General features: G+C 38.2%; 2 protein-coding genes across 7 annotated transcripts in view; one reads left to right on the top strand and one right to left on the bottom strand.

Annotated features, from left to right (window-relative positions):
* LOC306856851 (septin-9-like) overlaps window positions 1-13,904 on the top strand; it is a 79,002-nt gene extending 65,098 nt beyond the window's left edge. For 5 of the 6 annotated variants that reach the window (XM_079396355.1, XM_079396352.1, XM_079396356.1 and 2 more), the window contains 9 exons: window positions 1,516-1,716; window positions 5,361-5,489; window positions 5,703-5,784; window positions 6,124-6,261; window positions 8,133-8,250; window positions 9,422-9,517; window positions 9,603-9,699; window positions 10,434-10,485; window positions 12,449-13,898. In XM_079396355.1, coding sequence (XP_079252481.1) covers window positions 1,516-1,716; window positions 5,361-5,489; window positions 5,703-5,784; window positions 6,124-6,261; window positions 8,133-8,250; window positions 9,422-9,517; window positions 9,603-9,699; window positions 10,434-10,485; window positions 12,449-12,581 — 1,046 coding nt within the window. In that variant the 3' untranslated portion in view covers window positions 12,582-13,898. Of the gene's footprint in view, window positions 1-1,515; window positions 1,717-5,360; window positions 5,490-5,702; window positions 5,785-6,123; window positions 6,262-8,132; window positions 8,251-9,421; window positions 9,518-9,602; window positions 9,700-10,433; window positions 10,486-12,448 lie in introns of all 6 variants that reach the window. The other variant, XM_079396357.1, reaches the window with a different exon arrangement.
* A 6,446-nt stretch (window positions 13,905-20,350) lies between these two features.
* On the bottom strand, window positions 20,351-21,546 carry LOC306860181 (uncharacterized protein). The gene is made up of 2 exons (XM_079401748.1): window positions 21,407-21,546; window positions 20,351-21,070 (listed from the first exon to the last, which is right to left on the bottom strand). The coding sequence occupies exons 1-2, from the start codon at window positions 21,465-21,467 to the stop codon at window positions 20,496-20,498; spliced, it is 636 nt and encodes a 211-aa protein (XP_079257874.1). The 5' UTR covers window positions 21,468-21,546; the 3' UTR covers window positions 20,351-20,495.
* Between the last annotated feature and the right edge of the window lie 4,694 nt (window positions 21,547-26,240).

The raw sequence follows: 26,240 nt of genomic DNA, 5'->3' as shown, positions 1-26,240 counted from the left end.
CTCACTGGTTCAGTCTTGTCACCCTGTCAACTGTGAACATCCATTCTAAACGTATCAATTACTATTCAGGACAAGTTTCTGTGCTGACGGTTGCCCTGCCGTACCTGTAATGTAATGTAACAAAGGAGAGTCTCTGGGGAAGAGCGGGTCTTTTGTGAAGCTAGGAATCCAGTGGCTATGGGTTTGTTGGCTTGACGCCCTGTCAGGGAGGAGAGAAGCCGATAGGCTTTCTGAATAACTGTACCGAGCCCTGAGAGCTGCTAGTGGATCACGTTACTGACTTGAATAATTTTTAACTGCTTTGTCTGCTGGAAGGACCCACTGATCTATGGGGCTCACTATGGGGCCGCGTGCTTTGAGATGGGGCTCTTTTGACTTCTGTTTGCATCTTCTGCCTAAAACAAAGAAAGTTGTACAAACATCTTGTATTGTTAGCCTGAATGTTCTCTGCTACCAAAATGTTATCATCTCTACATGAGTGTCTTATTACTGATTAAGGGTGTTTCTCACACAAAAGAAGTGCTTCCTGTCTTTGTTCTCATGAAGGAGTCTAATGGAAGTTTCTGTTTTAAATGTTAGGTGTTTCTTATCTAGTTCTTGTGAAGTCACATGTAACACAATCTTGTTATATGGAAGAAAAAATTATTTTTGAATTAAAAAAATAAAATGCTTTTAGCTTAAAATGTATATATTGAGACCTATAATTTAGCATCTGTCATAATGGTGCCTTTTAGACCTGGAGTTGATGAGCATTTCTTATTCCGATAATGTGTGGATATTCCAGTGTGTCTACAGCATGATTGGGTGGAAATCTCGAATTCGGGTTACGTTTAACTTAAGCATTTCTGTAATTTACGGAAATTTAAAAACATTTAAAGAATGCATTCAAACTACTTTGTCATGTCTTGCATTTCCTTTCATTTCAACCCTCAGAAAAGATTAGTAATGAGATTCCAAGTAATTTCTCACATTTCTCAGTCTGTCAGGGTGACGTGATTTATTTATCAGTGCAACCTTGTTACAAATTACTTTCGTAGCTGTTCGACAATACATATGCATTTACACCCTCATTTAAATGTGGTCAAAATCTGTTTCATGTGGTTTCAGCGATCCAGACACAATGCGCCTTGGCTTTCGGTAATGTAATGTAGTGTGATCCCAACCTGATCTTCTTGGTGTCATGAGATTGTTGTGCTCTAAATAATGTCAGTAGACGATTTGGTGAGGGGCTCTTTCACATGATGGATGCATTCGAAGAGAGATGAGAACATTTTTGGCTCAATAATATGCCTCAAATGGATATTTATTTAAATCGAGAAGTAAAAATGTGCTAGCTGGCTCCAGGCTGGAGAAGAGTCCCCTGTTTATCATGTCTATTCTCCAGGTGTATAAAAGCGCATTCTCTCCAAGAGTGTCTATAACAGCTTATAAAATACCCTGCAGTATAATTCTGTTGAGTGCATATGAGCATTAAAACAAAATACCCCATGATATATCTTCTCTTCATGTCTGCAGGGTCAGAGGTCATTTCCAGCTACAGCAGCAGTAGCAGCAGTAGTAGCATCATGGCAGAGTCTGTCATACCAGAGATGCCCCCAGCCATGTGCCTGCAGATGCCCAGTGTCGACTTCAGCTATGTGGGCATCGATGCCATCCTGGAGCAGATGAGGAGGAAGGCCATGAAACAGGGCTTTGAGCTCAACATCATGGTAGTGGGTGAGTCAACATTTCAAGCATTGATCTCTGAGAAATCATTCAGATACGTTTCTATTAAATGCTTGCACTACTATGTGGTACTGCTGGAACAGTAGATGGTTCTTTTTTCTTATAACCCAGTAGCTTTATTTCAGACAAGTCTAAAATTGTATTTTAATTCGATTTTGTGTCATTTTCCCCCCGCATTGGTAATTTCAGTTATATTCAGTTCTGCTATAAAAATACTCTGTAATTTAGAGATTTGGTGAAACTGTTTTTAAAAAAAAAATTAAGTGAAAGTGCCATAAATTATAATTTGAAGCATTGAATTACTTCAACCTTTAATAAAACAATCTTATGATAATCAAAGCTTCAATTTTCCATAACGCTTCCAACCACACACCTACGCGAGGCAATTACACGCAGGCTTTCATAAGCAGTGCTCAATTAAATGCCACCAGCCAGGCTGTTATTTCATGTGCATTTTTATGTTAGTTTTTACATGTTAGTGTGTTCCTGTGTGCGCTTGTTCATGTTTTATCTTTATGCTCATGAGGTTGCATATCTGTTGCAGTTTCTGTTTTTCTGTCTGATAATGAGTTTAATTACATTCACATCTTCAGAAGACGAAGAAAAAAACCTGCTGTAATTAAACTGACATTCATGAACTGATATATTCAATGATTACATAACTGTTCTAGTGCACTGAATGTGTTATTTAGTGTTAGCTTACAGTACATTCTCAGAAATGGTAATAGTCAGCAATACTTGACATGCCACATACAGTACTTTAGGAGACTGAAATATTTGTACTTTGAGATGATGGTTTGATGTAGTGCATTGCTTAATAGTGGTATGACCCTTGTGTTGTTTTGCAAATCATGCTCACAGCCAATTTCATTGGTCTACTCACTCACAGTCACCTGTCAAGAAAATTTCAGACTTCATGAATTCAGCTAAGAGTTCAGAGTGACAAACAGTAATGCTGTCAATCAGGATCGGCTACCAATTCTATACTAACTAGGTTAGGGTTTATTATTTGTTTCAGCATTGAGTAGGCAATCAGAACTGTGATTGACACAACCAGTGAAATCTTTAGAATCAGCTGCAGGTTCCATTTAAATGGTTTGGGGAAAAATGTCATGCATATGTGACCCATGCTGGCAAAATGAGTCAGAATGCGCACATCCTCACTGTATCCTACTTGTTTCATATGCATGAATTCGGTGGCTTCAGCAGCACTTTATAAACAAATGCAAAAACACTGATTTCATTGGCCTTCATAAAATTTACCTCCGTATGACAGCATGCTGTGTGCCATCTTTCTTATTGTTCTTTTGCACATAGGAGTCAGTTCAGGATCGTGATCAGTTTACACTCAAATCTGATATTGGCCAAATTTAAAAAAAAAATGTGAACAGGCAAACATCCAGTTTGATTTTACAGAATTCTGTTGTTTAGCTTTTGAAATTAAGTTGCTGAAGTCTTGAAAATGGGTTAATAACTTGAGACAAGTGGAGTTTGGAATGAGGAAATAAGAATGTAAAGTAAGGAACAATGTGTGTTTTGAGTAATGCGATAGAGCAAAATGTTTAGGGCATACGCAGTCCCTGTATTAAACCTTGAATGATTTATGTAGTGTTTACAAGAGGAAATAATTACGAGCTCCATTGAAGACAGCAAAATGAATCTGTACTTGCGCAAGGCTGCAGCTGGTTTCTCACATGAGGCTCTCTTGGTCAGTGTGGCCAAACCTGCTGTTGACTTAACCCAGTCAGAGCTGAGAGAACCAACCCTCGCCCGTTCCCAGTTGCAGCCCATTTGTTCTGACTCCTGTCTCTCATTCCATCACATTTCCCTGGTGTAAGTGTCAGAAAGTTGAAAAGTGTTGCCTTTGTAGGCAGTATACAGGGAAAGGAAAGCAGCAAGGCACATCTGAATCCAAAGTCAGCGGTGGGATTGGATGACGATGTTTAGAGAGAGAGAATTAGCAGCCCTGCTCCGTGCAGAAAGGAGCAGGCCCTCATTACTACAGTATGATGAGACCAAGGCTGAAGGATGTGAGCTAGCGAGGTTGAAGAAAACCACGGCTAAACACAAGCTCATGTTTGCAAGAGCCAATGAAATGATAGTTTCATTCAAACCTCAGGACAGCTCAAGTGGAAGCATCACTCGTGATGTGTGAATGAAGAAAAGCATATAAACAGTATTCAACATCCTTGGAGATTTTCGTGTTTTGTTGTTTTACATTTATTTATGTAGTCTTTTTGGCAGTGATCAAATAAATAATGTAACTATTTATTTAAAAACAAAAATGCATTTTACCTTTACTCTAGCTTGTGTAATAATATAGATTCTAATTTAAACTTGGCAATTTTTACTAATGAATATTATTGGCTCAATTGTAAGTCTTGTTGTATAAAACCATCTTCTGTGTAATGTAAATGTACATTGTTTCATGTCTAAGTGGAAAAATTATATAAATTTGTTAAAATTGATTGCACTTATTAAAAACAAAATATATGCATAATTATTCACGCCTTTTTAGTTAATCTAGACATCCAACCATGACTTGGTTCATTAATGTTGTTTGTAAGCCATTATTATGTACTGTAGCCTTGTGTTAATGTGCAGGCATCTTCTTTCATTCCCACAGAATGATGTCGCCACCACTGCACTTCACAGTGTGGATGGTGTGTTTGTGATGATGGACAGCGTTTGGCTTGCTCCAAATGGGGTGTTCAGTCTGACAGCCAAATAATGGCTCAATTTTGGTCTCGTGAAACCATAGAAGCTTCTTCCAGCTGGCTACAGAGTCTCCCACATGCCTTCTGGCACTCTGTAGCCGAGATGCCATGTGACATTTTTGAACAGTGGCTTTCTCTTTGCCACTCTCCCATAAAGCTGTAAAGCTGTCTCAGCCACTGAAGCTGAACTCTTTTCAGAGTCTCATTAGTCTCAGTTTTTGAAGAAGATTTGCTGCTCTGCCATGCTCTTTCTGTTTCTTAATGATTGATTTACTGATATACTCAAAGGGATATTTAATAGAGTTTGCCAAATGTAATTATTTTTGTAATTATTTTAGATATTTATATGTTTTCACTTTAACATTAAAGATCAGTAAATCATCAAATGCTAGTGCCATTTTGAAATTTGTGAATATTCTTTTTTCTGTTTCTCACAGTCTGTGCTCTCATGCATCCATCTTACCGTTGGAATAGTACACTACATGACTTAAAATCTGAACAGATTTTAAAACACTGGCCATCATACACTTTCCTATTGTAACAAAAAAGTGGGCATCATACACTAAACCATCAAGAATCACAGACAGCCAGACTTTCAAGTTGTTCTTAACACATCAAACTAGAGCAAAAACGCACCTCGTTGCTGTGAGAAAAATTAACAAATGAAAACAATGTTATAAAATTGGCAAAAAAATGTCAAACATGTTTGTTTTCCTCCAAAGTCTGAAGTTCAAAATCAATAAGAGTCTGTTCCCATCATACATTGTGATTTTTGTGAAATCTGTCAATTCTGACTGACAAAAATCTGTAGATTGGCTCTGACTTTTCAGCAACTAGCATTGACTCATCTAGATCTGTGCAGAATTACTGTAGTGTATTCCAACCTTATGTTGATATGATTGTTGTACATGTGTACAGGTCAGAGTGGTTTGGGGAAGTCCACACTGATGAACACGCTCTTCAAGTCTAAGGTGAGCCGTAAGTCTTTCCTGGGCACGGCTGAGGAAAAGATTCCCAAAACCATCGAGATCAAGTCCATCAGTCATGGTAAAGCTGCAGCTAGATCCATTTTCTGTCATTTGTAATTAATGTGTCTTGTATACATTAATGCATTGCTATCGCCCATACTGATCTTGAGTTCAAAGAGACTAAAATTCACTAGAATTCAATACAATCTTAATTTCTTCAAGCTTAAGTGGACGTGCTTTATTGTGTGTGTTAGTTATTTGATTTAATATTGTCGGGCCATCTTTTACACAGATATCGAGGAGAAAGGAGTTCGAATGAAGCTGACGGTCATAGACACACCAGGGTTTGGTGACCAGATCAACAACAAGAATTGGTAAAGTAGCCTCCAGTTTTGATATGGAGTAAAATGTGCTTAGTTCAGTCAGGTCTTCTTCTGTGAAATATAAATGACAATCTAAAGCAGTTCTGTGAGTGTTGGCCGGTGTAAGTTGTTCTGGGCACGCTCTGAGACCCTCTGTGAAGCAGTGCTTGGAGAACAGCAATCAAACTCTCCAAAATAAACCTGCATGTCAACATCCCTAACCATCAAAGTGATCCTGATCAACACTTCATTGATTGGAAAATCCTGAGAGATCAATATAGTGTTAAACACTCTTAGTCTAAAGATATTTTGAGGATTACAGTTCTCTCTCATTCTATTTCCTTTCAACAGTTGGCAGCCCATAATGAAGTTCATCAATGACCAGTATGAGCAGTACTTGCAGGAAGAGATCAATATTGACAGGAAGAAGAGGATCCCAGACTCACGAGTGCACTGTTGCATATACTTCATACCACCCACAGGACACTGGTTAGTAAATCTACTTCAGAAGTGACTTGAAACAGATCTGTATTTACCTAAAGACTCATGTGAACATAAGTGCACTTTGGATCACTCTAAAGGGCTTGTGTTGCATATAACTCATGTCTTGTAACTAATATCAGTTCTGTTAGCACAAATAAGTGTTGTACATTTCCTGCCTAGTGATTATGTACAATAAAGGGGGAAAACTAGGAATGTCAGGGCCTCCAGAGGGCAGTACAGTTCCTCCTGCAGAATGAGGCGATGCTCAGTGTATAGAAAACCAAGACAAGCATTTTTGCGCATTCAATTTACACTTGAACACACTAACTGTGACCAGATATAAATACCTCCCAAGACTTGTTCTCATGACCTTTTTTAGAAAAAGGAACTGTCTGGGCATTTTTCATTTTAATAATTTTAGCTTTAAAACCTGACCTGCTTGTAAAATTGGTGTTGAGTAAAGTCGCCATACTTATTTTAACAAGGCCTTGTATAACACATTACTGCTTGACCTTTGGCTGGAAGGGCAGGCTTTTAACAATGTGACTCTTACAGAAATATTTAGCAAGCCAAAAAGCATTTTTTCCTTCTTAATTTCAGTATATAGTTCTTTGGGATTTTAAAAGATTTTATAGATTGAAATGCGCTTTGCCCTCCTGAGCAGCTACTGTTTACAACAGGGATTTGTATTCACTGTTTACCATTAGCACATTTCCTTGTTACATCTAATAATATCTCAGTGCCAGATTAGGTGGGTGGTCTGTGCTGTTGTTTCTCTCTGATGGAGAATCATTGTGTACGCTTGTGTTTTTATAGCTGCTATTGGCCAGCATTAGTTTCCAGGCTTTCTGCATTCTTCTTTACATACTGCAGGATAGTTTTAGTGGCCTTTACAGTAAAATGTGTATATGCACATGTACACATGCTCAGTTATCCTGACAGAGGCACGACACACATTAGCCAAGATGCTTTCTGTCTGTCTAACATCTGATAGCGCAGAGTAAATATTAAGAGACTTCTGGACTAAGAAGTGTAAAGCAGACCATCTAAATAGAGTTTATACCCCAACATTGGTCTTCTCTGGGCTTAATCTGTGTCAGCAGAAATACTGTGTAGTATATGACCTGTACATAAGTTTAATAAAAAGGGGGGGGGGGGGGAAATCAAGTATGAAAATATGAATTGAATATTATATATACACACTAGAGGTCTCATGTTTTTGATGAACTGAAATTTCAACATTATTTGAAATAGAAATATTTTGATATTTTGTAATAAATACCTTTACTGCCACTTCTGATCAATTTGAGACATCACTGTATGAGACATTACACCATCCATCTCTCCAACCTATTTTGAAAAAGATCTAAGGACCCTGAGCACACATGCCAACCACACACCCATGGATTTGATGTCTTGATGCTCCAAATCATATGGTGCAGGCCTTTCTGTGGGCCTCTGTGAATGACTGACTGTTTCATGTCCATCCAGCTCTGCAGATGTCACTGCTCAGCAGCTGCATTCTGACTTTGAACAGCTCTGCTAATTAGAGTCAAACAGTCAGCCACAGAGACTACAGACTGAGTCTGCTGCAGTCATGCTGGCAGGACGTTTGTTCGTTTCTAAAAATCTGTGCCTTTTTGTTTTTCACTTTTTTTCCGTTTCACTTTCAAAGCTCTCCTTACACCTCTGTAAAAGCATTGCGTGAATAATCTTTCCATGCCCAAGCATCTTCAGAGTGTGTGTGTGTGTATGTCACATCTCAGGGCATGTGCATTTTTGGTGGTAACTACTCTGGTGGTAGTAACAGGTTTCACTACAGTGCTTTTAAGAAGTGCACTCCATCACATCTCTTTCTCCTTTGTAATTTTCCTCAGTCTTAGGCCTTTGGATGTGGAGTTCATGAGACATCTTAGTAAGGTGGTGAACATCGTTCCTGTCATCGCTAAGGCTGATACCCTGACTCTGGAGGAGAGGGACTTCTTCAAAAAGAAGGTGAAAACTTAAATTTTCTTGAAAATGGCATTAATGTTTTTCAGAACTCTGTTTCAGTGTGCATTTCTAAAAACGTGCCACGTATATCTTTAAAAGATTATTAATTTCCTTTATCGTGGACACTTATTTCTCATTTTTGTGCCAGGCATGTTGTATGAGATGGACTCATACAATGTGGATCTTTGTGCGGCAAGCCCCGATGGAATAATATGAATACCACAAACCAGTGCATTGATGTGTAGTAGAACTAGTACATGCTGTCATGCTGTTATTCTGGCTGTAGCTGGCAAACTGAGTCTTTTTCTTCCCTAAGAGATTTGATTTCCAAGACTGCAGATGTTGGTGTCTCTACAGCTTCTACAGAAACACTACAGCCCTGTCTAAGCACTAATGCAGTTTTATTTACGATATGATGGTGTATTACTTAAGTCATTACTTAAGGCCATGGCAAAAAAAACAAGGACTGTCTTGAAAGTCTCAAACTTATTCTTTGCTTTTGATTATTCTGAAATAAAGCCACAGTGGACTTGTTTATGCCGTTGTAGAGCACTAGTATGAGTCTAAGACATGTGGCATGATGAAGTGTAGGTAAGCAACATCTGTTCTGGGGTTGTTAGTTGCGTTTCACATAGCAGTAAGGAAGCACTTGCCAACTTCAACGGCTCCTTGTGCTTGTGCTGGTGTGCCTCTTACAGGAGGAACACATGCTGTTTGGAGCACAGACATAGGTCTTTCACAGTTTTGGAAAAAGCTCCTGACAGATTCCAAAAGCATTTCTTCTCTAACTAGTTAGGGACAAAAAGCCACACTTATTTTTCAGGAAAAGTATTACATTGATTGCAGTATTGCACAGAATTGATGCATTCAAAAGAAATTTGGTATTTATCCATAATATAAATACGTTGATGTAGTGTTTAGGATATGCAGTATGAGGTTTACGACAGTGACGTTTGACGTTATGACGCACGGGGGTACGCCTGCCGTATTACACTGTGTAAGAACAACAGAGCACTAGCATTAAGCCCACGAGGGACGACGGCTGTCTGTGTAATAACTGTCAAGATATCACAGTAAAGTATACTGAATGCACACGTCTGTTTTCTTGTCAAATACTCAAACGAGAACATCACAGTTATTTTGCTCCTGAAGGACTGTGTCATTTTTTTTATAGATCAGGGAAGAGCTTCGAGCCAATGGGATTGACGTCTACCCACAGAAAGAGTTCGATGAGGATGCAGAGGACAGAATAATCAATGAGAAAATAAGAGTGAGTTTGCGGTACATTCAGAAAAACACCCGTAGTTCATTAAAGAACATGCTGATATTATCTGTTTCTTTCCTCTATCCATTAGGAGATGATTCCTTTCGCAGTAGTAGGAAGTGACCAGGAGTACCAGGTCAATGGGAGAAGACTATTGGGAAGGAAAACAAAATGGGGAACCATTGAAGGTATTGTGACTCTTTGCTCTCTAAACCTCTTTAGAGAAGAGAGAGAGAAAGTGATTATGCAGACTATGCAGACAGCAACATTCCAGAAGCACATCAAGGGAGCTCATTAACCGTAGACACACGGCTATGAGGCAAACATCAGACAGCCTTATCCTCGGTAAATGAGGACCCACTCAGAAGACCATTATGAGTGCGTCATATTGCCTGTGAGTCAGCGCCCTGCTGGACAGTTAAATGCCTTTATCACCGAGCCTCATTGATTGGGACTTCACCATTTCACCGAGTCAAATGACTCTGTAATTATCCTGTAATCTTTCTGAAGAGCTTGACTCCTCTTATTAAAGTCTCTCTTTGAAAACCTTTCATTTCCTGTACTGGATGTCTACTCCGTGGTGGCTTCAATGTTCACTTTCATGGAGTTTGACGTAATCTATAATTCATAAACATTTTTTCACATCCCTGCAGCTGTGGATTTGTCACAGCGAATTTGTCAGGCTCTCAGGGTAATCTTTCTGGAAGGCTTAGGTTTAAATTTAATTACTAGAGATTGAGGTGATTGTCTCATCTCTGTCCACCTCCCCCTGAGTATACCTGCAACAGCTCCACCTAGTGAACAAGTGGTTATTGCTTTATGCAGCTCCAAATGGCTAGAGAGGAAGAACTGAATGGATCTGTTTATTGCTCTTTGCCTTCTGTTTGTAACTCATGTTTCCACTGTGTTTTGGTGTCTATAGTTGAGAATATTGCCCACTGTGAGTTTGCCTACCTGCGGGACCTCCTCATAAGGTCAGTCTGTGTCTGTGGTTAACAAACAGTATTAGAAGTATATAATTGTGGGAAAAAAAGTGTTGTTAATTGTCAAATGTGCAATTTGTAACATACTTTAGATCTTAAAAGTGTGTGTATGTGTATATATATATATATATATATATATATATATATATATATATATATATATATATATATATATATAATATTATTATTATTATTATTATTATTTTTATTATTATTATTTTATTTTTTATTTTTTTTGTACTTCATTTAGGTTTAATTAAGAGTACAAGTTCATGACAGTTTCTTAATACATTTAAAGATGGGGTAAGTGATTTCTGGAAGCCAATATTGATATTTGAAATCACCCAAACAAGCACGCCCCTACCCCAAAAGGGTCTCACCCCTATTTTGATTGCTCCGCCCCACACATACGTAGCCAGGCAACGATTAGTTCTGTGAAGCAAAACCAATGTTACACCCTGTCTACACCGGACGGGAGTAGCGCGACAAAATACTATAGAAGTCATTAGTCATCAGTGATGCTGTCTACACTGGATGCTGCGCAGCGCAACAAATCCCCGACAGAAAACTGCTGCAGCATTCTATTTATGACATACTGACACATATTTCAAATGATTTTCAATGGTCACTTTGCTGATCTGTCCAGTGTAGGCAGACTTTAGCTGTTGTGCAGTGGCGCTTCCGGTGTAGACACGGTTACTAACCTATCGAGAAGAACCAAAGCAACCTCGGCGTCCAATCGCAGGCCTTCCACTCCTTGAGTTCTCTCCAGCACTGGAAAGCTGATCTGATATTTACACGGGTCCTACTTTGTTTTTTATTCGCCATCTATATCTTTCTGTTGCTCGGCTCGGCTGTTCAATGAATGCTCTCTCCTCCACATTGTGAGCAGACACGCCCCTTACTGCTGATTGGCTACAAGTTTGTTTTGGTACTTGGCCCCCGACTCAGTTTTCTAAAGCGTTTTTGAAAAATTACATACCCCACCTTTAAGTGCACTTCAAAAAGTGTGCTTTGCAATGTGTCAAATTTGTTTTATTAAAAGTAGATATTAAATGTTTTAATAATCGTGCTTCATGTTGATTAACATACTAAAAGCACATGTACTTGATTAATAATATTAACTGAAGTGTGTTATTTGACATTTAAATTTAGTATATTTTTGATGTACTAAATTGCAACTTCATTATAAATGTGTTATTACAAATATATTTAAATATGTGACATACGGGTTTCAATAGAAATTACATTCAATTATATTTTAATTTACCATAAATCCTTATCAGGATATTCAACAGTACACTTTAACCATATTTCAAAGACATTATAAATAATTATGAATTTGCATATACTATAAAGGTTATTTTGTCTAAATTAAGTCCTAGTTAAGATGGTCAAAAGGGCATTCTAAAGTTCAGCTAAACGCATTTACTATAAATTGAAACTATAATACATTTTCATTTAATTGAAATTAACATGGATTTTATTGTCAGAAAACATTACTGTATATTGTTTGAATGTATATTATTTATGTAACTAATCCTTTTAAAAGTATGCTAAAGTGTACTTCTTTTTCACAAGTGTACATGTCACTAAATTCTGGATGGTTTATCCAAAAATGTAATTCTGTCATCATTTGCTATTTTCTTGTCTCCCTTGTTTTATCCATACAATGAAAGTCAAAGTCAAAATCTTGTTCAAACATTTTGGAGTCATTGTATGCAAAAAAAAAAAGATTTTTTTTTTTAAATATCTTCTTTTTTGTTCCACAGACAAAAGTAGTTTAAAAATGGGTGTGGACCTTTTTAAGGCTCAGTAAATGATGATTGTCATTTTTGGGCGAACTGTCACTTTAATTCTAAGTGAATGTGTTAGTGACATCTGCATTATTCATTACCCGTCATGCTGAGCTTGTTTTTGGCATTCTAACATGTGATTGGCTCATGTCCTGCAGAACCCACATGCAGAACATTAAAGACATCACCAGCAGCATCCACTACGAGATGTACCGCGTCCGTCGGCTCAACGAGAACAACACCCAAGCCAACGGCCTCGGCGAGCACCACCCGGCCTGCCACGAAATCTAGCTCCCCATCCAAACGACCCCTCCACCCCCATTCCTCACTCCTCTCCAATCCCCAACCCTCCATTCACCTCGCACTCTGTCCCACCCCCTTCCATCAGCCATGGACTGAGGTGAAGAGGTCCATCTAGAGAAGCACATAATGACTTTACCTCTCAGAAACTCCAGCACAGTGCCCTTAAACCCTCACGCCCACTGCATGGGCACTGGAGGGCCAAAGAGGTCAGAAATACAACTGCTAAAGAGCTTCTCCATATGCTGCATGTGTTTGACTTGCTCTGCTGATGCTCCAGGTCTGTGTGCAGAAGTTGATTATGAGGCAGGTTCTGATTGGTCAAGCTGTGCAAAAAGCTGTTCACATGCATCACTCTTCCTTTTGAATTTTACAGGAGATTGCTCAGAAAGCTCCTTTTTATGTGATTTCTGGAAAACTCTCTTAATATTTATGCTTAATTTTGAGCGAGACAAGGATGAGTCATCTTCTGAACCAGAGCTGATGTGGCAGCACCATTATAAAACTACAGGTTATCTGATGCCTTTCCCTCCAAAATGAATACTGGTTGCCTACGGCATTGTGGAGAACCTGTTGTGCCATTGTTCCTGCTATTTGTTTTATCACATCTGTGCAAATAATTACAGGAAAACTGACTCATTGGATCCCTGGTACCATATAAAAACAGTAATGATTGAAATTACAGCTTTGGGATTTGTGTTGGAAAGATTATGCAAACTGAGTAGTATTTATGTCAATTAAATGGGATCGTTATGTACTTATTCAAACGATCTTATTTATTGCAGAATGTGACCTGAACTGGAAACAGAATCGCGGTGGGTTCAACAGGCTTTTAATGAATCATTTAATTTTGTGTATAAACCCGGTACACGGTTTTTATCAGGCAGTATTCAGTGCCGTTTAAACTTCCAGACTGCCTCATTCTCTTCCAGTCATGCCAAATTTGTGGAAATCTGCACCATCTTTTGTCAGTTTAAGTGTCTTGTTTTGTCTTAGTCTTGAGGAAAGGGCCTACAGGAGAGGGAACTTAAAGTGCCTTGAAACTGCCTGCCACATCTGATGAGGAGCCACTTTTAAGAACGGTGAAATTCCTCAGGCTTTGTTCTTGTCTGCAAGCCCCTTTATAAATTCTCGTCATTGGGAAAATATCTTTGTTTTGTCCTGTGCTGTATATTCATAGTGATTAAATTTTTGTATTGGTATTCAGAGTAACACAAATAACTTTGAGATCCTGTTATTTTAAAGAAATAAAGATTTAAATGGTAGATAATTATTTTGACTTTTTTTTTTTTTAGAAATGATTAATTGACTCCTAAATGTGTCTAGACTTTGTAAATGCACACATTTTGTGGTAATGGGAAACATTTAATAATGAGTCCTGTTTTCCACTCCATGATTCATGACCGTTTTTGTGCAACTTTTTCCATCTAGGTGCTAAATTAAATAGTCATTCAGGTTAAATGAACTGCTTTTATTAAAGGCATTTAATTTTGACAATCATTTGACATTTGCTCTTCTAGAAGTATGTGCAAATTGCTTATTTTCTAATTCTATTAACAAGGATATTGTGTATTACAGTAAGTATATCAGAGATACTAATTTGGCTTTCAGCTAATTTTATTTGTATCTGTACGAGTACTGATCATATATATTGCAATGCTCTTTATACCATGATGATGCTATTTAAACAGCCGCTTCATACATAATTTTTTTTTTTTAAAGATTGAAAGATTTACACAACCTCAGACACTTTTATCTTCTGAGACGAACAATAAACACAGTGCATTAACATACAGACATCTGTTTCCACATCCCACTGAGAGAAAATGTGGGAAAACGCCTCTCTCACATAAACATCAGTTCCTTTTCATCCCCTTCCTTCCCCTTACCCATCCTCCCTCCACTTGGTTCACTCAGAATGGTCAATACATGAATGCAAGTAATATTTACAGTCATGTTTGGTATCATTTGAATAGTGGAGGGCGAGTGGTACAATGGTCTCAATCTTACAAAAGTAGACTAAAAGATAATGCATATCTTAAGAGTTAAGATATTTTGATTTCTGTAGAGCATTGGTCTCAAACTCAGTTCCTGGAGGGCCGCAGCTCTGCACAGTTTAGCTCCAACCAGCTCCAAATCACACTTTCTTGGAAGTTTCTAGTGATCCTGAAGAGCTTGATTATCTGGATCAGGTGTGTTTGATTAGGGTTGGAGCTAAGCTGTGCAGAGCTGTGGCCCTCCAGGAATTGAGTTTGAGACCAGTGCTGTAGAGGGTGTCATTCCATGCAAATTACCATCTGTCCCAAAAGGTGTTAATAAGACTTGATCAATACAAATTCAAACTGTTAGTTCCTGTCTCCATTTTGGGGGATGTTTTGTCTTGGGCTGAATACTTAAGGAATCTTGCAAGAAGATCAGGGTGATTCTGCAGCCAGAGTGAGTCAATAGTATGAAGTGTGTCAACATACTTCATACTATGTATTTTTCTAAAAGTCAAGTATGAATCTTACTCTTTGATTCATCTTTGAGAATATGATGTCTTGTATTGATTTAATATCTTTGAATTGGCTATGTAATTGGATAGCCTAATACATTACCTGATTACATCTGATTTTATTCTGACTTATTCTGAGGTTATTGACTCTGTTAAGTCTAAAACACTCAGCTTAGTCTCTGCGCTCAGGTTAGTAACAGACTAAAATGATGTTTTAGAGCTCCGCTTAACACATTGGCATTAATTATGTATACTTAGACCGTAGAGGCTATTGAGTTTTTCCGTTTAGAGCAACAGTGTTTTGTTGACCAACCTAAATTTGGATCAACCTTAACCTCTGGTTATAAGTGAAGTGACATACTGCCAAGTATGGTGACCCATACTCTGAATTCGTGCTCTGCATTTAACCCATCCAGCGTGCACACACACAGCAGTGAACACACACACACCGTGAACACACACCCGGAGCAGTGGGCAGCCATTTATGCTGCGGCGCCCGGGGAGCAATTGGGGGTTCGGTGCCTTGCTCAAGGGCACCTCAGTCGTGGTATTGAGGGCGGAGAGAGCGCTGGACATTCACTCCCCCCACCTACAATCCCTGCCAGCCTGAGACTCGAACCCGCAACCTTTGGATTACGAGTCTGACTCTCTAACCATTAGGCCATGACTTATTACAAATATTGTAATATTATTGTAACTAAGTGTACATGAGAAATCACAGCATGATTATATAAAGTTACATTAGAGGAAGTTAAGTTGGTCAACTTGGTTCTATAGTTGGCTAATGGTCATGACCTCTGGTTAGATGTTCTTACTTTAAGTGTGTACGGATCTATGGGGGCTCAAAGTATTCTGGAATGAGCAAAGAATTGTACGAGCCGTCTAGAATATTAGTCAGTCGCCTCTGTCTAATGACCAAGACTGACAAGTTTGTGAATATGAGATCCGTATACCGGCCAGTATGAGACTCAAGTGTTATAGGAATTAGATTGAGATTCAATACGATTAAAGAGTGAAATAGAATAATCAAATGTGAGAATAATAATACAACCAATTGGCATTTAAACCTAAATTCGAGGTCATCATAAAATGGAATCAGATTTGAATTTAACCTAAATTTAATAACTTTGCGCATCAAAAAGACCGAACACACAAGGAACCTTCATCCGCCATTGGATACCTTCATTGAGCCAATCACGTGGACTCTACAATATCTATTTTGGTGTAACATTCTTTAATTTTCTCTAGGCTATTCTGCTCTTTTTAGCATAGAGATGAGCTTAAATCTGACACTCTTTTGACTTCACACGTATTGGAAGTCTTTAACAAAATATGAGTACATTTTCAGCATCTTTTCATATCTGGGTCAACTATTCTTTTAATAGCTCACCTAAATGAGGATTCTTACAGTAGAGAACAATCCCACCCAAATCACCTGTTACTATCACAGTTACAAAGTTCTTGATTGTCCTGAAATATGATGTAATGTGCATGCTTTGGCCATTTTGTTATAATCATTTAGATGCATGGATTTGATCCTAGCCACCCAGGCTTTTCTAGAAAATATTTTGTACACTGAGGCTGATGATGCACAGGGCAACTTTTTGAGCAACCAGGAAAGACACGGGTCCCATGACCGATCTAAATTATCCAGATAGAAATTGGTTACTCACTTTAAGTGGGTAAGTGTCCAAGAAACGAACTTGTAACCTGAAGATCACGGGTTTGAGTCTCAGGTCCAGCAGGAATTGTCGGTGGGGGGAGTGAATAACCAGCGCTCTCTCCACCCTCAATACCACGACTGAGGTGAGACCTTTGTGCAAGGCACCGAACCCCCAACTGCTCCCCAGGCGCCGCAGCATTGGCTGCCCACAGCTTCATTGGCTGTGTTCATTGCGGTGTGTGTGCACTTGGATGGGTTAAATGCAGAGCACAAATTCCGAGTATGGGTCACCATACTTGCCACACTTCACTTCATTGTGATGTTGCATGTCTGTATTTACTGTATCTCCCTCGCTATCGTCTCAAAATGGAGATATGTTCTTATCACTCTTAAAATGGCGCCCTGTTTTCTCACCTTTAGAGAAACAGATGGTGCCCTGTTTTGCTTGAACCTTATGTCTACACCTCTGCCTCTCAGCTCACAAAACTCTCTTTTCCAGATTCCTTATCTCCTGTTTCCCAGGGAATGAGATGGTGAGGTATCTGTTATCCACTGTGTCTGTTTGCTCTCCCTCCCTCCTGCTCCTCCCTTTGTGTGTGGCAGCACCGCTTTTGCATGTTGCTGTAATTAAATTAATTTAGTTAATTTAGTAACATAGTGTGATTATTAATGTAAATTCCAAATGTACAGAATGTAGCCTATAGAAGGGGTGCAGTTAATAGTCATTATGTTGAGTAGCTACAATTATATGCTGGCCTAACCTTTGTTCAACTCTCATCTTTTATTTTTTCCCCACAATAATCAGCATATGCTCGAGCCATCCTTGAGGTCTCCTTCGTAGTAATTAGAAGAAAGTCGACAGCTCCAATTCTGACGACTCCTCTCTGATCTGCATATGTTAGCGGCTATAAAACCGTGTTAATTAAAACTGCTTATTTCAAAAGAGCTTTTTGTAGGACTCCACTTTAATTAGATGCATTACCTGCCATTTTGTTTTATATCAGTGCTCAGCACTGGCATGGTCGTGGCCACCTGCCGTCAGGCCCCACCTTGCCCCTTGATTACCTCTGCAGGCATCTGTGTGATTTGTTTCAAATTTGTTTTTCTCGTCCTTTCTGCATCACTTCATTTTCCTGTTTTCTTTTTGCCTCTACCTTGCTGCCCCTGTCTGTATCGCTCTCCTTGTGCTTCATGTCAGATGTTCTTGGTTCCTTTCTGTCTGCTGGCTCGATGCCAGGCTCTCAGACATGCAAGGGAGGGGTGCATGCAGCCATATGCAAATCATACTAGCCTTGATTTAGTAGGCAGCAGCAAATTCAATTAAATTTGGTGTGGTGGGTGAGAGAGGTGGTCTGTCAAGTCAAGTGCAATCCTTTTGACACAACATTTTAAAGAAATATTTGAGTTTTTTTTTTTCTTTGTTTTTCCAATAATGCTATTATTTTTTGCATTTTATTTGAATTATTTTTTGGAACATTTATCATTTTGAGATTAAAAATAAGCAAAACTTTGTGATATCAGGTGTCAGGATTTGAAATCAATTGTGTTGCATTTTCATTGCATGCACAGTGTTATTTTACATATTATTACATTGTTTTAATTTTTGTTCCTTTTTTGTTATTTTCACATTATTTAATATAACCTTTTAAAGTATATTTATTAATATTAATTCTTTATATTTTAAGTAAGCACAATTCTGTAATAATAGGAAATCAGAATTTGTAAACAATTGTTGTGCAGTTTATTTCATTTTACATTATCCATTTATTTATTTATTTAAAAAAATATTACTTTTTTGTAAATAGGATCCATTGCACACAGTTTTTTTTTTTTTAAATCACCATTATTTTTGTATTTATTACCAGCATTATATTTTTATTTTTATTCATTATTATTTATTATTTGTTTTATTTTTATTTTACATAAGCAAAATTTTGTAATACTGGGTGTCAAGATTTGAAGTCAATTAGATGTTGTGCATTTCCATTGCACGTGCAATGGTTTAATTATAGACGTAAAACAGCAGAGCAAGAGATTTAGAAACAGATCTAAATCTGTGTTAGTGAGCACTTCTCCTTTGCCGAGAAGTGGAAAGATTATCTCGGCAAAGGAGAAGTGCTCACTAACACAGATTTAGACAGATTTGTGAACAATATTTGCGAGCAATAGGCCTTTTGTGTACATAGAAAAAGTCTTAGATCTTTGAGTTCAGCTCATGAAAAATGGGGGCAAAAACAAAAGTGTTGCATTTATCATTTTGTTCAAAATGTTATGTTTGGACAGCCCTGCCTTATCGGGGACTTTTGCAACTGGCTGCATTCCATATTTTCAGCTTTGTCCTCTAGATGGCTCTCCAATCTCCATCTATGGACAAGACCCAGTGAAGCTCAGTGTGATGTAGTGCGAGCAGTTCCCTTTATAATCCAAGTACACCCGGCTGCAGCCTGCAGATTGAGGCGGGGCTGCACCTGGGGCGGGGCTGCACGTGTCGCCCCGCCCACAATGCTTCTCATTGGTTAGTGGCAAAGTAATGACGTCGACGCCGCGGTAAACAGGAAATGCGGTTGGAAACAATTGGTAGCAATACATAATTATATAAAACAAACCTGTGAACCCGTTAATTACTTATACCTGGTAAATGTATATAGTATTAAACAATACATTGCAAATTTGTTAATCTTTGGAAAACATTTCATTTTATGTACATTTCCAAGCAAGAATCCAATTACTGCTTTTGACTTGTCACATTGCAGTCGCAATGTCAACGAATATAGTTTATTTACAACTTAAGTTTAAGTTATTTCTATTCATGTGTATTGGTCATTTACCACTTACAAGTTATTTATGGTCGTTTTTTATTTTAATTTCAGTATATGCTTTATTGTTACATGTATTATTAACATTTAAATAAAAGTTAAATATTCTCAGCAAGTGTCATGCATTAAGATGTTATTAAAATGAATGGTAACACTTTACAATAAGATTCATTAAACATTAATGTATTAACTAACATGCACTATAACCATGAGCAATACAATTGTTATTGTATTTACTAATCTTTGTTTACATTAGTTATTGAAAATACAGTTGTTTGTTTGTTCATGTTAGTTAACTGTATAAGTGCAGTTCATTATTAGTTCATGTTAACTAATGAACCATATTGTTACCAAATTAATAATTTATGGATTTACTTGATAATGAAAATCTTATGGTAAAAATATCAGCATTGTTTGTATATGAATAACATGCCAAGACAGTTATTTATTTAGGTATGAAACGGTTTAATTCTGATAAAGAAAGGTGAAATTTGTACATCTGTATATAACACATCTTTTTGTACATATAAATGTCTGGTTAAACATGAACATCCTTTACACACTTTCTTCCTTTATTACTTAATCTCCTTTAATCATTAAACCTTCCTTCTTTATACACTTTACTGGCACATGAAACAGCAGTCTGGGTCCTCTATGCTGTCATAGAATCCTCTCAGGTAACCACGCTTCCATTACCGTAAAAACCTGAGCAGGATTTGAACAAGGTTTTACATGTGTTACACTCTTTATTTTCAAAAGGCACCCGCAATTCAGCCTTTGATGTTTCACTCCATTTTCCCCAGTTCACAGCACCTGTATCCAAAAACACACACAAAACAGAACTCTTTCATATGCAACATCTAAGATTATGTTAGCCATGCCAGTGCTTTAGAAAAAGCAAGAAGCAAGATTACTTAAAGTCAACCTTATACTCATGAGGCCTTATGGACCGAGGAAGACTGGGGCTGCGTCTGCTGGACCGAGGAAGACTGAGGCGGCGTCTGCTGGACCGAGGAGGACTGAGGCTGCATCTGCTGGACCGAGGAGGACTGAGGCTGCATCTGCTGGACCGAGGAAGACTGAGGTGGCGTCTGCTGGACCGAGGAGGACTGAGGCTGCATCTGCTGGACCGAGGAGGACTGAGGCTGCATCTGCTGGACCGGGGAAGACTGAGGCGGCGTCTGCTGGACCGAGGAGGACTGAGGCTGCATCTGCTGGACCGAGGAGGACTGAGGCTGCATCTGCTGGACCGGGGAAGACTGAGGCGGCGTCTGCTGGACCGAGGAGGACTGAGGCTGCATCTGCTGGACCGAGGAGGACTGAGGCGGCGTCTGCTGGACCGAGGAGGACTGAGGCGGCGTCTGCTGGGCCGAGGAAGACCGAGGCTGGGTTGGTGGTGAAGCATGGGTGGCAATGTGTTTCAGCAAATTTGCCCGAGTTATTCCAGTCGCTGAACAATAGCAGCAGTGAAAGTGGGACTTTGCCCGACATTTTAAAATGGTGAAATCTGAAAGGGCAAACAAAAGAAAATAAGTTTGTTGAAAATTGCCTAAATTTAACCTTCACTTGTTTGCATTTTGCTCTGGACAGTGGACAGTCGCAAGACAGAATTTTCATCAGCACCATCCATGTGCAAGCACATTTTTTTGTGATTTCAGCAACAAAGACCCATGGTCAATGCGCGGAATGCAGAAAATGAAGTTTACCTGAACCTTAAAATTAAATATTCTTCTACAAATTCACAAGCAATTAAATCCGAAGCATGCACAGTGCATTGCTGGCTGGTTCAGCACCATATTATACTTTAACTAAAGTGAGATAAGCAAAAGACAGTTAAACTCACCATGATGTTGAACTGCCCACTGAAAGTGATTTTTGATGTGATGATACATCAGTTCTGGCATACTGGAGTAACTGCAGAATGGGCACTCACTAGTGCAGCTTTTTAAATACTGCTCACATTCCCCCTTGCTTAACACAGTTTTGTGCATTTCTGCAAGGGGTAATGGCTCTTAAAAGAGCCTTTGGGTTATAAATTGAGGAACAATAAAAAAAGAGGAGAGGTGGAGGGGTGGGGACGACAATGACAAGGATCTGCAAACAGAAGGAAATACAGAGAATCAGTATTAGATATTATTTAGATATTATTATAATAATATCTAAATAATTAACATTTAATCATTTTATTCACAGAAAAACAATAAATTTGTATAGCCATTGTTAATATGAACTTCTCCTATATTACTTCTGCTGGTTCAGTTTTGCCACTGTATTTATTTTTAAGGGGCTTATTTTGGGAACACTATATCAAATTCATAATCCCACTAAAACCACACACTAACTTTCTAATGCTGCCTTCAAGTGCTCTCGTAAACATTGCACATGAACGCCCTCCCATTCCAAAACTTTAATGGGATGAGCTCGTAATTACAACTTCAATAGTGATAATTATTAAATTTCCGATAGAACATGAAGGCAGCATTATGCCATGCTTTTGGGAAACGCAGACCTGGTTATTTAAAAGCAGACCTTTACACCTTGCGTGACATGGTGTAAAGTTATGCGATTTTATTTTGAAACTACTTTACATTTCCTTTTAACAACACACTAAACGGCACTTCAGAATTAAAAATTGTAATTAAACAAATTAGACAAGAGACGTAGCTCGCCTGTACTCACCATGCAGCCAAGAAGAACGTAAATGAAAAAACGCTAGAATCGACATAATGACTTGACACCACTAACCAATGAGAACAGTTGTAGGTGGGACGAGATGTGCAGTCCCACCCCAGGTGCAGCCCCGCCTCGATCTACGTCATTACTTTGCCACTAACCAATGAGAAGCATTGTGGGCGGGGCGACACGTGCAGCCCCGCCCCAGGTGCAGCCCCGCCTCAATCTGCAGGCTGCAGCCGGGTGCTTCTCAACAGATGGCATCTAGCGTTTCTTGTCTCAGTCGTTTGTAAGCTCTTTCAGTAGCTGTGGTCTACTAAAAGACTCAAAGGGATCATGGCTAAAGTGGAGAGAAAAAAGAAGCGGGTTTTTATGAAGTTTTATTCATCCACAGGCATCTTCCCATGCTTTTCTCCTCCTATTATCACTAGGAAAGTAGTCTTACATTGCTTCTCTTGTTGCCCTTTGAATGAAAATGACAACCAAAAGCCACACAATGCGGTATCGTACACTGTAAAAAAAAAAAGTTGACCTAACTCACAAAAATAAGGCAACCTATCACATTCAACTTTTTAAGTTAACTCAACTAGCAACCGACAACTTAAAAACTTTAGTTCATCTAATGAATAAAAGTCAGTTTACTGAGTGTTAAAAGATCTGTTAGAGCAACCAAAGATGTTTTAGCATTTAGCAATGCTAATCTTTTTTAACAATCCTCTTTCTTTTAAATAAATGTTTATTTTCAAAGCCTTCTACATAATACGGGTAGCATTTGTCTCTTAAAACTAAAGGCAAACATTTATGTTAATAGACAAATGTAATTTACAAGTTGCAATGAGATGCACATTTACAGTACCTCAGCACACGATTCTCAACCATGGTGAGGATCAACAAATTTTAAATTAGTAAAATATGAACTCTAATCCACATGACAGCTAACTGACAGTAACAACAGCAGCAGGAGCATAAATTAAGCCAGCAAAATGTAAAACAATGATAATATTTTAGTAATAATTAACATACAATGTTTTCAAACTGCAATGCATGCTGGGAACTTGTGCAATGTTGTTCAATGTAAAATTGTTTGTTCAGATGACTCAGTTTGAAAAGTTGGGAGAACATTTGGATATGTTGTGAATACTTACAACAAATACTTGAGTATCTAAGTAAGGTAAACAAAACAACTTTTGCTAGCGACATGCTTAGAGTATTTTTGTTCAGCTCACACAAAAAATTAAACTGACTTCTCCTACTAAAAATTATTTCAGGCTACTTTTTTACATTGGTTAGTAGAACTTTTCGAAAGTTGGATTTTTTACAGTGTATCAGTATTTTATTTTCTGAGTTGTGTTGCGGGAAAAAGCCAAAGACCTTAGAAATCAGTAGCTCACTGAGTGCAACCATTTGACGTCATTGACACAGAATGTACTGTGCACATAAAATAATGGCGATTTTTTTTTAAAATAACATACATTTTTATGGGTTTTCTATTACATATTTAAATAAGATACATAATTTACGCTATATTAAGCTATACGTGGATACCCGGGGATCCCTTTAAAAGAAGTGATAGAGATTCAAAGGAAAACATAAAATAAATGCTATTTCACAGTCTCTTGTTTGTTTTTTTTATTTTGCTGACAGTCTGTTAGGCAGGCATTTCATTTACATTGCATTAGGTCTATTTCCTGATCCATATAAAAAGTTTTTCCTCATTTAATGGAGCCAATTACTGATTTTGGTAACACTTTAGATTACAGCCCGCAATGTACCGCATAATTTAACAGAATTTACAGCATACCTATTTTGTAACTATAGAGTACCTCCACAGTACCTACTCGTAGGTGTAAGGGAACAATATGCAACATTTGGGGAATAATGGTGTAATAACCTGCGGAATTATAAAGCATTCATACTGTAAGTATTTTATAACTAAAGGGTACCTATTCTGAATTACGTGGTATGTATGACACACAAAGCACAATTTTCTGCGTGAGCATAACTTACAGCTTTACGTTCCTGTAGGTAAACGGAAAAAATGTGCAAAGTTTGGGGGATAAGGGGGTAATGACTTGGAAAACTAAAAGTATTTATACTGTATTTCATATGTAATGTAACTATTCTAAGATTATGTGGTATGCATGACCTACTGTGTTTGGCAACAATATTATGATTTGTAACAAGTTGCTTTATAGTAATAACATAAAATATACAATGCAGTATATTTTACACTACACACTAGGTACATATTGTATTATTACAACATATATCTTACATGACATTGAAACAAATAGTAAACTTTTGTAGACCTATGCTATTGTATAATCTAGTAATTATAATAACGTTAAAACCACCATAGTCGAGATTACTAAAGTATGGGGAAATTTTGTAATGAGTTTCTGCTATGATTTGGTTCAAATTGATATGAAAATTTACCTGATAAAAGAGCATTGCATATGGTCTTGTCAGCAGTGAATCATGTCCGTTGAGGTGCAGTACAGTGGAAAACTAGATTACCTGTTTCCAGCTGCTCCCAGGATATAACATAAATATAACATCATAATACACATTTACCGAATTTATGTTTTTTTGATAGCTGTAGTGCTGTTGGTGCACTTGAGCTTCCGTCTGTGGTTTGAGGCAAGTAGAATAAAATGTACAACATTTTTCTTAAGTACTATGCAAACATACACCCTTGTTATGTGTAGTTACTCTATAAGTGTAACATCCGCGGGCCGTAATCTAAAGCGATGCCTTGTTACCCTCTTATTACGTGTAGTTACTGTATAAGTGTAACAACCTCGGGCTGTAATCTAAAGCGATGCCTTGTTACCCTCTTGTTACGTGTAGTTACTGTGTAAGTGTAACATCCGCGGGCCGTAATCTAAAGCGATGCCTTGTTACCCTCTTATTACGTGTAGTTACTATGTAAGTGTAACATCCGCGGGCTGTAATCTAAAGTGATGCCTTGTTACCCTCTTGTTACGTGTAGTTACTGTGTAACATCCGCGGGCCGTAATCTAAAGCGATGCCTTGTTACCCTCTTGTTACGTGTAGTTACTGTGTAAGTGTAACATCCGTGGGCTGTAATCTAAAGCGATGCCTTGTTACCCTCTTGTTACGTGTAGTTACTGTGTAAGTGTAACATCCGCGGGCCGTAATCTAAAGCGATGCCTTGTTACCCTCTTATTACGTGTAGTTACTGTGTAAGTGTATCATCCGCGGGCTGTAATCTAAAGCGATGCCTTGTTACGTGTAGTTACTGTGTAACATCCGTGGGCTGTAATCTAAAGCGATGCCTTGTTACCCTCTTGTTACGTGTAGTTTCTGTGTAACATCCGCGGGCCGTAATCTAAAGCGATGCCTTGTTACCCTCTTGTTACGTGTAGTTACTGTGTAAGTGTAACATCCGTGGGCTGTAATCTAAAGCGATGCCTTGTTACCCTCTTGTTACGTGTAGTTACTGTGTAAGTGTAACATCCGCGGGCCGTAATCTAAAGCGATCTCTTGCATATGCTTGCAAAGTTGTCCCTGCAGTATATGAGGAAGTAGAAAAGTCCTCCCCCTCTGATGCAGTTTTCACCTGTGATCACAATTAGAGAAAAATAAATAAATAAAAATAAAATTGTTAATACATGTCAAGTTTGCATAATGTAAAGAAGTGTTGCACAAAGTTTATATTTAACCAAATATATAAAATAAGGACTTCTGTGAGGACTCTGTGTAACAGCAATGTTTCAAGGAAAATCTGTAAGAGTTGCCAACACTGTGATACGGTAAAGCAATAAATAATAAAATAAAGGACTGCAAAAATACACAGGTAACTGGAAAATAAAAACAAGAACTTCATAGTACAAGAATATGCGACAGTAAGTAGGTCAACTCCGCTAGATTACCCTCTTGTTACCAACAGCACTACAGCTATAAAAAATATCAATTATACAGTAATTATACGTGTTGTGTATTATGCTGTTATAAATCCTGGGAGGAGCTGGAAGCAGGTA

Source organism: Barbus barbus (assembly GCF_936440315.1).
Source record: "Barbus barbus genome assembly, chromosome: 3".
NCBI lineage: Eukaryota > Metazoa > Chordata > Actinopteri > Cypriniformes > Cyprinidae > Barbus > Barbus barbus.
The sequence above is the reverse complement of the archived record's forward strand: the minus strand, read 5'-3'. Positions and strand labels throughout refer to the sequence as shown.